The 14,119-nt window shown below is 40.9% G+C and overlaps 1 protein-coding gene across 8 annotated transcripts in view; it reads right to left on the bottom strand.

The window, feature by feature from the left end:
* Nucleotides 1-14,119, bottom strand: part of PCNX2 (pecanex 2) — a 309,710-nt gene that overhangs the window by 192,461 nt on the left and 103,130 nt on the right. For 4 of the 8 annotated variants that reach the window (XM_035280793.3, XM_035280794.3, XM_035280799.3 and 1 more), the window contains exons 16-17: nucleotides 3,794-3,871; nucleotides 1,348-1,457 (exon numbers count right to left, since the gene is read on the bottom strand). In XM_035280793.3, the coding sequence (XP_035136684.3) occupies nucleotides 1,348-1,457; nucleotides 3,794-3,871 (188 nt within the window). The remainder of the gene's footprint in view (nucleotides 1-1,347; nucleotides 1,458-3,793; nucleotides 3,872-14,119) is intronic. The other 4 variants (XM_035280795.3, XM_035280796.3, XM_078357312.1 and 1 more) reach the window with 1 other exon arrangement.

The following is a 14,119-nucleotide window of genomic DNA, read 5'->3' as shown; positions in this document are numbered from 1 at the left end:
ATACCTATAATCCCAGCACTTTGGGAAGCCAAGGCAGGTGAATCACAAGGTCAGGAGTTCAAGACCAGCCTGGCCAACATGATGAAACCCCGTCTCTACTGAAAATACAAAAATTAGCTGGGCATGGTGGCAAGGGCCCGTAATCCCAGCTACTCGGGAGGCTGAGGCAGGAGAATCGCTTGAACCTGGGAGGCAGAGGTTGCAGTGAGCTGAGACCGTGCCACTGCATGCCAGCCTGGGCAACAGAGTGAGACTCCATATCAAAAAAAAAAAAAAAAGAAATATATATATACACACACACACACACACACGCACGCACACACACATATATATAATAAAAAGAGATGCATGTTCAAGTGATCATAAAGATAGTGTTTTGATTGTAAATTGCACCCTAATGAGAGCAGTCAAGTACCTTAGCAGTATCATTGCCCTCTACTGTCAGCAGTGGGACATGGGGAAGGTCCTTCATCTCTGCCAGCCCACTAGGGCTTCATCTTCACAAACAATTAGCAGCAGAAAGTAAACATTACAATAACACAATTGACACTAAAAACTGTGAGAACCACATTTAACTTTTCCCCATTTTTCATGCCTTTCATACTGCTGCATCTAATAGTCTAAAATTATGGTGTCTCTTGTCCTCCAAGAGTTATGGTTCTCTTAAATCAAAATCTTTCATAAATTTAAACACATTGCATAAGATGCTACTGTCAATATCTGAAACTCACTTTGGCATCACATGAACGATTTCCAGTGCCAGAGTACACATTACCAAAGACATAAAGATATGATTAAGGGGAAGATTTTAATTAAGGATCACATTCCATTCATTTTAACACTTTGGTGCAAATCTCACTTTAAATCCAGATTGAGAACAACAACAACAACAAAAACAATAAAATAAAACAAAAACCTTTCCTTTCAGAGGTGCTGGTTTCATCTCTGCAGGGTAACTGCCTAGAGTAAATGCAGGGATGCAGCTTAAAGGATCTAGAAGGGGTATTGTTGAGGTGGTAGCTTCTCACCCAACTCACTCAAGGGAAAGTCACAACAGGGCTTAAGTGCTATCGGCCACCGTCTGTTCCCGCCATTGTTCATTTTACTCCAAAATCAAAAGAGCAAAGCTAAAATGTTTGCTGGATGTTCACTTTTAATTGTTACTAGTTTCTGGCTGGTCCTGTATTTCTCCTGCCCTCCTCTAGTGAGCGACCAGCTAGTTTAATAATGAGAGTCAAATCACAACGGGCAGTGAATTGCCCTCTCCCCACCTCAGTCAGGGCACAAAGCTTTGGGAACCGCAACCCCCTGCTCAGTGATGACTGAGCACAGGCGTAGATCACTCACATGAGCACAGATGGGTCACTGCTCTGCCGGCTCAGATGGTAAGAAAGGGCGACCAAGAGGCCACAGAAGGCTGAAAACAGTGCCGGGATGTGTTGCGTGCTCCACGGTTCCTAAAGAAAAGATGTCAGTTAGCTGAGTGAATAGCAGGATCTCTATCAAACATTTAGAAACATCCCCAAGTCCAGCTGGATGGATGAGTTATTCTTGTGATCATTCCTGCCCATGGACATATAAGCATCTGGTTGGCAGACAAAAAACTCACCCTGCTGGTTTCTAAACATTGATTTTGATAAAGGATTGGGGTGGGGGGAGTTTTGACTAACTGTACACTACAGGTGTGAGCCACTGTACCCGGCCAAAATATATTTCTTTCATCTTTCCCATTGTGGAAGTCTAAACACCAGAGAGCAGTACCTGGAAAGCAAATTGCAGGGAGCTGACTCTCGCTGAGGCTGTTGAGCTGCAGGGCTACAAAGTCAGGAAGTAAGACTCACTGCCTCCAGATGCATCTCCACACAGCTCCCTACACTGAGACGCCCTGCGTGCCTCTCAGATCAGCTTCCCCGAGGGCCGGGTGCAGTGCCTTTTCCAGCGCCCTAAGGTACCGTGGCTGCATTCATTATTTTTCTGATTCTGTGCAGATGTCTTTCCCACCAATTGTGTTGAAAAGCTCAAACCCAGTGATGAAGCATCCTCCATGAATCTCTTCTCACTTTGGGGTTTTCATCAGCAATACCTTCCCTTCCAGTATCCAAGAAGGAGGTGTACTTCCTGCTTCCTGAGCCCAACTACGATGTCCTATTCTATTTTTATTGGTCCCCTCTGCCCTGCCTATAAAAATGCTTAAGTTGCAGATTTTTTTTTTTTTTTTTTTTTAGATGGAGTCTTTCTCTGTCACCAGGCTGGAGTGCAGTGGTGTGATTTCAGCTCACTGCAACCTCCTCCTCCTCCTGGGTTCAAGTGATTCTCCTGTCTCAGCCTCCCAAGTAGCTGGGACTAGGGATGCATGCCACCACACCCAGCTAATATTTGTATTTTTAGTAGAGATGAGGTTTCACCATGTTGGTCAGGCTCATCTCAAACTCCTGACCTCAGGTGATCTGCCTGTCTTGGCCTCCCAAAGTTCTGGGATTACAGGCATGAGCCACCATGCCCAGCCAGTTGCTGACATCTTTAAAAAATAAAAAGTCCTCCTTCCCCTTGATCCAGTTGCCCTCGAAGGCTACTATACTCTCCTAGTCTGTTTGGGCTGATAGAATATCATAGACTGGGTGGCTTATAAACCACAGAAATTTATTTCTCACAGTTCTCGGGGCTGAAAGCTCAAGGTAAAAGTGCAGGAAGAAGGTTTGCTGTCTGGGCAGCCCTGCTTCCTGATTCCTAGATGGTGTTTTTTTGCTGTGTTCCTAGGTGGTAGAAAACGCAAGAGAGCACTCTAGGGCCTCTTTTACCAGGGCACTAATCCTATTCATGAGGACTTCTCCCTCAGTACCTGTAATCGCCTCACAAAGCCCTCACCTTCAATACCATTACATTGGGGATTAAGGCACAATCCCCTTCAAGATGCTACCAGCACCACCATCCCTGAAGCAGCATCTCATATGAGTGCCCATCCCCTGTGACACCTTAGGCACCTCTCAGTGACTTCCCATTAGACACTGAACTCTCCAACAAGGGGCAGCCTTGCGTGTTTCTTGCCCCGGTACCTGGCACAAACGTTAGCACACTGACATATCCTTGTGAGAATGACTACAAGGTTTCCGCTTTCATAATGACTCGTGTGGACAAGAATGTTCAGCAAGAAAAGAAAATAAAGGAATTGAGTCGCTTTCATCAAATGTGGATCAGGCAGTGAAATGCTGAGGAAGTGGTGAGATTATCAGAGGAAAGGCAAGCTCTTGATTATGTTGACTATGTGCTTCTCATTATTCCTTGAAATAGTACCCCCAGTAATGGGAAAATTATTCTGAAACTTGAGTTTTATGCTTTCCCAAGAGCCCATGCAACAAGCATCCATTCATCCCTATCTACCATGTGCCAGGTACCCACAAGCATAACCAAAAACAGGACAGACAGCTTCTTGGAAAGGAAAGACACATAACTGCAGTCAGGGTATGACAGGTGAGGGGACAATGAGCTGCCCACAGAGCACACGAGGGGCCACAGATCAGGAAGCAGAGGCTCACATGAGTCAAGGGAATGGCATTTAAGCGGATCCCTGCACACCAAGAAATGCAGAACATGGTCCTTCTTCTGGAAGGGCAGTGCAGGGCAGATAGGGCTGGCTCTTCCATCCTCACATCGACTCCACCCTGCTCTGTCCATCCACCTAGGGCTTCTATTATTTCATTTCATACTTGACTGTCACACAATAAACAGGAAACATTTTCCAAAGGAGAAGAACCTGCTAACTGCGATTTCGTGTAATTGATTCCTCTGCACTTACCAGTGCTGGGTATTTAATTGATGATTTTTGTGAAGGTGCAGCCTTTTCTCTCATATGTAGCCCATATCCATGCACACCCTGGAAGAAATTCCTCTGAGGAATGAGTAACTAAGACCAGAGATATAATTCTCACGGCATGGAACAGAGAAAAGGTCATGGGAACAAGTGTTGGCAGAAGTTGGTTCCAGCCCACCCATCGCTGAAATAAACTTTTCCATAGAAGGCATTTAATTTCTCAGTGGTTCAGCTTCCTATTCTGTAAAAACGGAACTTTCTTAATGAGATTTAAAACAGCCTCACCACTTGCAAAGCTGAAAGTAACTGTTAGTCTTTTATTAATTGGAAAAGAAAGGGTATCCATGATGGATGGTCTTTGTTGACAATAAATGAAGTCCACGCTGTAAATATATTTTGATAATTGAGTTTACCTACTTTTATTCCCCCAATACTCTGTCTAAATCTCCTCTCATTTTCTACTTCAATATTTAGTCAAACATTTCCAACAAAAACACCAAGGACAGCTGTTACACTCCTGGTTTCTGTCCTGTATTAGAAGTCTGTATTCATTCTTCCATTACATATGATTCTTATTAAGCATAACAAATAGGTTGTGGGTAAATTGTTGAATAGGGGTAAATGGCAAGGTGGTCACAGGGGCAGAGAGAAGGATGTATATGTCCTTCAACAGTACAAAGTAAAGTGATGCCTGCAGGAACACTTACTCTTCCAAGAAAAAGATGAGGCCAGACGTGGTGGCTCCCACCTGTAATCCCAGCACTTTGGGAGGCTGAGGTGGGCAGATCATGAGGTCAAGACATCAAGAACATCGTGGCCAACATGGTGAAACTCTGTCTATACTAAAAATACAAAAATGAGCTGGGCATAGTGGTGCGCACCTGTCGTCCCAGTTACTCAGGAGGCTGAGGCAGGAGAATCGCTTGAACCCAGGAGGTGGAGGTTGCAGTGAGCCAAGATCATGCCATCGCACTCCAGCCTAGTGATAAGACTGAGACTCCGTGAAAAAAAAAAGAAAAGAAAAGGATGAGACAGAAGGTGTTAAGGAGTCCCTATTCCAGATGCTAATTTTCATGTTTTCTTGCCCAACCTGACTTCCACACAACTCTTTCTCAGGAAAAAACTGACCTTCCCTATGTTTTGACACATGGTCACAAATTAGACTACCTGGATCTTCTGAAGCTCTCTCCTGGAAACACCCTCAATCTCCAAGTTCCTAACTGTTCACTTTTTCAACTGATGCACACACACACACACGCACACACGCACACACACACACAACCCTCTCTCAAATTGGAGGTTGATTTCTCAAGGAATCAAGGACAAGAAAGATTACCTGATGATCAGCATCAAAGGTTATCCCTTTGTGTGCAGACTGCCATTTGTCACAATCACAGCATCTTCAAGAAAGATTAGAGTTGGAAAGAACCTCATAACTGAGCTAGTCTCACCTTCTCAAGTTATTGATCAAGTAACGAGGCAGGAAGAAAGAGACTTGCCCAAGGTGGTAAGACCAGTACGAGCCTCCACAGTCTTGAATGTAATGTTCCATGTACCCTACCACCTTAAATGTGTACATAGCTAACTGTGCAAAATATGGAGACATCTCACCCTTTTCATTTTAAAAAGTATTAGGATGTTTAAATGATCACCGTATCTTACAAGTTCCCTGCTTTATGGGCTGTTTCATTCATTTATGCATCCCTCCACACAACAGTGTTTGGATAGCTATCGAGGTATCTGCCTACTTGAGCGCTTCTTGAAACACAGGTAGCGCAATGCCTCAGAGGAAGAAGTCATCAATTTTATTGGCCATGGGCTTAGAGGCAGCTTCATGGAAAACCAAGTACTGGAGCTGGGTTGCAAAAGACGATAGGAATGAGCTGGAGGGCGGACATTTCCAGTCATAGAAGTGTGCAATGCTTCACCAGGCGCATAAACTTGCTCTCAAGCGTGGGCTTGGTTACGCTGCAGGATGAGAATGGCCAGGTGTCATTCTGAAGGTAGGACTCATAGAACAGGCAGAAGAATTATCTGAATAGATAACAGAATTGGAAAGAGCTAATCTTAAAGAAAATACACTTGAAGGAAATCTTTATCTTTTACCATCCTATAATTTTCTGTACTAGAAGAGAAGCAGTCAGTGACCCTGAAAGCCAAACAAAAGGAGATAGGCTTCAGCATCAGTCATAGAATCTGACTATAATTGAGAGAAGAAGTTCCTGACATTAATGACTAAATACTGAAATGACCATCAGGAAAACAGTAGCCTTTCCTTTGCTCAAATTATTTTTAAATGGGACAGATACCTGTTTTGGAGAGTTAAGATATAAGCTTGCCTGAAAGAGAAGGAAGAAAGAGAAACCTGAAGAACACTTTTATTCTTACATTTTTATTGAATGGAAATATAGTACTGTTTTAACAGCTCCACAGTTCACACACACACACACACACACACACACACACCATGCAACTAATAAACACACTGAATCTAAGAAGGAACTACTTTTAATTCTTCTAAGAAGTCATATTTGGGTGAGGATGGGATCAACACAAATGACCTTTGCTGCATTTCTGTGTCCCTCTCTCCATAAATTCCTGATGAGTCCCCAGGCTGTCTGGTTGTTAATTCCTCCCACAGGGCCCAGGCCATGTGCCCTGACCAGGTTCTTCAGACAGGTCTGCCCTGACCACAGAAGACACCTGGAAAGGACCACACTGACATTGATTTGAGGGTAGGGGGAGGTTTCAGCAGCATCAGGGGCATCTAGAGCCAAATAGCTCAATTTCAAGGAGTTGAATTTGTCAAGTCAGAGATAAATAAGAAAAAGAAAATACAATTGAGGATGTTTTTATTTTAATTTTTATTTGGAGAATGAGGAAGAAATACTGACATTTGAGGGAAAAGAGACCAACTGAGGGATTTTGAAGAAAAATTACCAAGTACATTGTGCATTGTATCTGGAAGACTGCTCAGGGCTCAGACAGCTTCGCTCCTACAAAGAGGAGAAGAAAGGAAGAAGGAAGTCCTGACTGGCATTTCTACAGAGTTTTTAATATAAACTTTCATTTTTGAAACGTGTAGGTATTAGTCTCAAGGTTTGTTTTGCAGGTATTATCTATTTATTATACACACATGGACACACAAATGCATACACGTACATATACATAAAAATAAAGATTTTGGAAAGAGATAACGTTTAAACGGTCTATCGCCCACAGATAATGAAGCATTTATCATGTGACAGTCTGCTTCAAAATTAACATCTCTAATTGCTCTGAGATGCATCTCACGGGCCTCAAAATCGGGAATGATAAGGATTGATGAATGCTGGTTTCATAAAACTCCCACAGGTTTTGAAATATTTTTATGAGGTAGAAATAAAACTGTCTAATAGCCCTGCAATTCTGTGGTCGATTTCACATGCATTTGGGAATTACCTTTTGAGAATGGATAGGGCAGTTTGGCTTTGTACAAAAGCACACTCTGAACACAGTCTGAATTCCAGCATTTTTTTCCTTAGAAATTTTATCTCTTATGTTGGAATTTATGGGACAGACTAACTGAGGGTTTGGTTATAAAGTGAATATCAACAGGCCAGACTCTCACTTTGCTATGCCTTTCATATCAGGTTTAAATACTTTATTTTACAAGAAACTGATTTTTTTGTCGCATTAAACATAGGGGCATTTTTTTAGATTGAGGCTTTTATACATCCTAAAATAAGAACTAGATTGTACCACTTTGACTCTGTATAACTCCTATTTCTAGGTCTATTTTTGACATGAATCCCATCTTTAAGTAAAAGGAGCACTGGGCCCATAAAGTTCATGAAATTTAGTAACGAAAGATGTGTCACCCAGTCCCTTGAATTGTGTGCCCTCTCCTCTTCATACATGGCCTACAGAGTATGGTCCTACTAGGCTCTGGCATCTCCCAACCCCTAGAGTGCACCCGTCTAGCAGCTCTTGTCTGTTTTCCTCATGGATTTTGAACACCCTGGGAAGGGCTCCCCCTTGCACTGACCCTAACTTATAGGTCACTATGTGTCTTATAAATAAATGAACAATTATGTTAACACATATGGCAAGTCAGACTTCACTGTCTGCTAAAAGTAGATTCTTCTTGTTTCATACTGTTTCTTCATTTTGGTGAAAAACATAATATGTTTACGAATCAAGACAATATTTCACTTTTAGAGATTGGCACTGAAGAAAAATGAGATTGTTAGCTGGCAAGACAGAATAACAGGTCCCATGTATCCCAGTCAATCTATATCTACATGGATAAATATGCAGAGATGCACACACACACACACACACACACACACACACACAGAAATATGTGTACTTCAGGGAAAAGATTAACATTTACTTTCCTTCTCATTGCCCTTTTGCAAGTTATTTGTAATTACTCAATCCAAGATTTTTTATAGCATGTCTTTTATGTGACAGACTTGAGACTACACTAATAGGACATAAAAAAGAAACATATATAAACCGCAGTCTATGACTTCAAGGAACAATGAAAAGTGTGTACAAGCAACAAGAGCCACAGTTCCCATGCACTTGGCAGTGACTACCTGACTGGCCACGTAACATTCACCACCAGGCCGGGCATGGTGGCTCACGCCTGTAATCCCAGCACTTTGGGAGGCCAAAGCAAGTGGATCAGGAGATCAGGAGTTCAAGACCAGCCTGACCAGCACGGTGAAACTCCACCTTTACAAAAATACAAAAATTAGCCTGGTGTTGTGGTGCACACCTGTAATCCCAGCTACTCAGGAGGTTGAGGCAGGAGAATCAGTTGAACCCGGTAGGCAGAGGTTGCAGTGAGCCAAGATTGTACCACTGCACTTTAGCCTGGGTGACAGAGTGACTCTGTCTTAAAAAAAGAAAAAAAAAAGAAAAGAAAAGAAAAAAAAATTCACTACTATACATAGTTTTTTAAACACTTTGAAGGTAAAAGTATTGCCCATTTTACACATGAGAAAACAGAGGCTTTTACTTCACTAGTTATCCTGGTAAGTATCTATATTTTTCAGATAGAATTGGTTACACAGAGAAGAAAACAAGGATTGGATGAACATCAATAGGATAATGTCCTCAGGATTCTGGAAGAGAGAAGATAAACTTTGGCTTGTGTCACTGAAACAAGTTTTGTCTTTCATCATTACCAGGTCCAGAATGCTACCCTTTCCTGTCCTCTCCTCAGTGTATCCCTCACTCCTCATCAGTCGCTACATTTCCTGGATTGGACCCTGGCATGCTCTCTGGGCTCATTACCGAAACCCGAGTCCAAATCTCACTTCACTCAACAATTGCAATTCCATTTTGAACAACTTCTGAGCTATCAACATTCTTCCTGCTTCTCCCCCAAGTCAGTGTCAGCCAACACTGTCAAGCTTGAGGATCATAATAATCCAGCAGTAACAGGGTTTGAGGGTCAATTCTACTTTTTAGCTGACCAGGAGGGGAGGCAAGACAGAAAGCAAGAGCTGCCTATCTGAGATCCGTTTCCCCTTCTTCCTCATAGCAGCTATTTCCTCACAATTTGTTCAGACAGCTAAAAGATTTACTAATCCTAGTCTCTTGCAGCTAGAAATGACGCAATTCTAGCTATAAAATATAATGTGAAGTCTGATAAAAGAAAAAGTGAGTTAAAACTTAGGTTTTACTTTCAAATTTATTGCTATTAACATTATTAGGATTGTGTTTACAGTCATTATAACCATCAACTATTTATGCTAATAATAGTTATCATTGCTGTTAGTTTTCTACCGCCATGTAACAAATTACTGCAAATTTAGTGGCTTAAAATAACACAAATGTATGATCTCAGTTTCCTACGTAGGGTGCCTGAGCAGGGTGCAGCTAGGTCCTCTGCCCAGGGTCTCACTAGACTGAAATGTCAGTGTTGGCTGGACCTCCGATCTTATCTGACACTCAAGGTCCTCTTCCACGCTCACTGGTAGTGAGCAGAGCTCAGTTCCCTCTGGCTGTGGGACTGCCGTCCCTGTTTCCTGGATGGCTATCCACTGGGACCTGCTCTAGCTCCTAAAGGCCACCCCCTGGTCTCTGCCATATGGCTACCTCCATGAGCAGTTAATACCCTGACTGTTTACTTCTTCCAGGCCCATAAGGGAGGGAGGGTCTCTACTGCGTTTTCTGTCCCTGACTTCTGGATCCCCAGGGCTCTTCTGATTAGGTCAGACCCACTCAGAATAATCTCCCTCTTAAGTTAAATTTTAATTTGAGTTAAAGTTACCTGATTAGGGGCCATAACTACACCTGCAAAATCCTTTCAACCTTGCCAGATAATATAAGCTAATCACAGGAGTAATATCCCATCCCTTTCACAGGTCCTGCCTACACTCAAGGGAAGGAAATTGTACAAGGAATGTACACAGGAGGTAGGCGTCTTTGGGCCATCTTAGAATTCAGCCTCCCACACCACTTAGCAGGAATTTTATAGACTTCAGCCAGGCACTTTATAGACATTATTGATTTAATATTATTTTCTTCATACAACATCTACATGCGGGGTAGGTATTACTAATCCATTTTACAATGGAAAAAAATAATAGGAATTAGTCATGCACCCTTAGGCAAATAAGCATTCTGTGTTTCAAGTTCACCACTGGAAAATAGGAATGTTGATATCTTCCTTGTCTGTTACATGGAGATATAGTAAGGGGCAAATGAGAAGACACTTGGGAAGTTACTTTGTAGATTAAAGCATCATTGACCTGCAAGGTATCTTATATTCTGTGAATTGTTTTCTCAACGAGATAAATATATTTACACTTCAAGTGTGGGAGTGAGGACGGCACAAAAGGAAGACACAGAGCTGAGATCTGCGATGTGTGATGTGGAGTAAATTACTTCATCTCTCTTTGGATATTCATTTCCTCATTTTAAATAACAAAATGAAGAAACTGGCCTAGGAGGCATCTGAGGTCCACTTCAGCATTAAACAATATCTAAAACTATGAGTTTTACATTTACAATTAGATTTTAAATCCTGACTGCCTGTAAAGTACCATGATTTTAGGCTGCAATCCTATAGGGCCCAGAAGAAATACGGGAAAAGCTCTCCCACAAGCAGTTGTTAATGATTCGTTAGAGACATTAAATTACAATAATATGCTTCAACCTCTGGATCCTCTTGCCATCAATAAAAAAGAATCTCTTTGTAAAGGATAATAAAAAATAGAAATCATAGTTTATCCAGATACAGAAAGCCCAGTTAATTAACTACTGAGCTATTTCTCCAAGGAGCAAATATTCCGGTTGTTTCCGTATATCACTGTCAAATACTACTTAAATCAATGAGGGAGTCCATTTATATGTTACTTGATACCAACTTGGATGAGTCTCAAAGAGAATATGAAATTAAAAGAGGAATCAAATGTTCTTTCCCTAATTAATATTCCAGAGGACAAAATTAACTCATGGTCTTGCAATCTGCTTCTGCCAAGTGATAATAATAAAAATTAAGGCAATAAATCAATATACATATATATTATGAACCATACAGAAAAATATATCTCTAGCAAGGCAGCTGACATGCTGAAACGGTTCACAAGGATCCATCAATCCATCACGACGCACTAGAGATGAAAGGAAAAAAAATAAATTCCAGCAATGCAAAGAGTAAGCATAAAAGGTATAAACAAAAGCATCGTTCAGCAAGAAGTAGAATCACGGCTCTGGGTAAGTGGGAGTTAGACTGAAGATGGGCGAGCTCTTCTTGTTTCCTAAGGACCCTCTTGACAATTTACTAACCACATTCATTCATTTCACAGCATTTAATAGGTACTGCATCTTAAAGCGGAGAGTCAATCTGAGACCATCAGAAAACTCAGGACTTACTAATGAGAAGGGAGAAATTCAAATTGCTCTATTTTTTACCAAAAACTGTTTCAAAATATAGTTAGAACATTTAGGTTTTGTTATAACACGCTATACTATTTATTGCAAGTGATCTTTGTTCTATGCTGAGCAAGGGAAGTCAGTACCTCCCTGAGATGAAATAAACCTTCCCAAAGTACCCCAGTTCCAACTGGTCAAAAGCCTGTTTCAACACCTAAGTAAACCCCAGAGTCCTTGAAGTGTTTATTTCCATCACAGAGTTAATGGTGTGCTTTCAAAATGCAATCTATTTATTCTGATCTAACAATTACTTACACCTTTGTAACAAGCCATAAACTGAATAGAAAACAGAAATAAAAGTCTCAGCCCAGGATAGAGAAAATAGAGTCCGAGGTACTATGACCTCAGTTAGAAAAAAAATGCTGTGACCAATTACCAATGTCTGATATAAAAATGGAGCCACATTTGGGGAGGTGAAGGAGTATCAGTACCTGACCAGAAACTAGGTAAAAATCCAAAATACTCTAATTTTTTTGAATACCAGATTCTTCAGTAATTTCTAAAACTCTTTAAGAATTTCATAAGAAAAACTTGTGTAATAGTCCATGACTGTACGTTACTTTGTATCTGAGCTGAAAATTATGGGTGCTCAGCATTTGTCAAAGGCATGTTAAGTTCCTGAGGGGAAAGGACTGTATTTTCCTCCTCTCATATCTCTACAGGACCTGGCAGAGCTGTTGCTAAACAAATAAATATATGTTGACTATCACAGAATATGAACTGTTCAGCTTCTGCATCAGTTACAGAAAGCTTGCATGTTCCCATTTCTATCAATCAAAGAGAATAATATTTACATCAGATGCTGTTTGCTCTCAGGACTGACAAAGTGTGGGGTCCCAGTCAAAATATCAAGAACACCAGGAACTTGATCTCCCTCTCCCTGGAGCTTATTAAGTGTCCAATAAAATATTCAAAAAGAGAAAAGCCTGAACCCACATTGGAAACCAGAGCAAGTTACCTGTGCATAAGTCACAGACCCTGAGGAATTTATGCTAGACCTTACATTACAGATGGGTCTAGACTGAAAGAAGATTGTAAGATCTAACTCCAATTCCCTCTCTCCATTTGAAGACAGTAGTGTATTGAGGAAGTAAATAGGAAAAGAACCCAGCTAACACCACCTAAACGAGAGGCAGAAGGGCTGAAAGTGAGTGTAGACCAAGGGGTTAGCAGACATTTTACCACTTGGCCTTGCATGTCTGTGGATGGGCAGTCTGCAGCAACTCCTGTCGTCTTAGACGCAGCAGGATTTATTCAGTCAGGTCATGGATGCAGAAGTTATAACCAGGAGGGTAAAACAGAGATAAGCACTGTCCCGAGCATTTCATTCATATCAACTTCCTGTGATGTGCTTCCTGACATAACTTTCTAAAACTCCATCAATAAGACAATTTCCCTGGGAAAATTATCTCTGAACTAGCAGTGTATTACTGGAACATGCTTTGTTTCATTTTCCTCTCTTCCTGTGTTTTAGACATGAGGTACCTATGAAAAGATCTGACCAAGGAGCCTTACAATTCCCTAAGAGAAACCAGTTCAATTCTATCTTGACTATAAGACAGAAGTCACAAAATCTAACATCAATGTGGGCAGACAAGTGATATAAATACATTATGTGGGTCAGGTATAAAAGATGATAGGACATGATGAGACCTGTGAGCTTGTGGTAGCTGTGAGGTACTATTCAATGCCAGCAGGTTGTTACCAAATGGGAAAGTGAGCCCAGTGTTACCAGATCGTCACATTGTTAAAGAGAAGTAGGAAAATCATATTTTTACACTGACTGTCCTAATATTAAATGTTGGCTCTAAAAAAATTTAAACATTCTGCAGGCCAAACACAAAACAGGTCTGTGAACTGAGCAGAGAAAATACTAGGTTATCAAAGACATATTCTCACTGCTAAATGAGAAAAAAACACAAGGCAAACAAAAAACATTCTTAAAATGAGATATTTCTCTAAAGAGACCTCTAATGGAAGCTTTCTAAAGCACATTTACATCACAAAAAGAAATTTTTAGAAAATATCTGATTTAAAGTCTCAGCTTTAAAGCTAAGCAAGGAATTATGAAGGACAAATAATATGAATGCCAAATTTCAAACTGCAATTTAGTGGTAGACCAAATAGCGAACAACGCAGGAAATAGAATTTATAACTGTAAACTTAGGGTAATAATAGTACTTGTGTCACAGTTATGCTACATGAAATAAATTATATAAAAAATATATAATAGTGCAAAAAAAACTCTGGAGATCTGCTGTACACCATTACACCTGTAGATAACAATACTGAATTGCACACAAAAAGTTAAGAGAATAAATCTCATGTTGACGCGTGCCTGTAATCCCAGCTACTCGGGAGGCTGAGGCAGGAGAA

This window comes from Callithrix jacchus, chromosome 19 (genome assembly GCF_049354715.1).
Source record: "Callithrix jacchus isolate 240 chromosome 19, calJac240_pri, whole genome shotgun sequence".
NCBI classification, from domain to species: Eukaryota; Metazoa; Chordata; class Mammalia; order Primates; family Cebidae; genus Callithrix; species Callithrix jacchus.
This window is presented reverse-complemented; position numbering and strand designations above follow the sequence as displayed.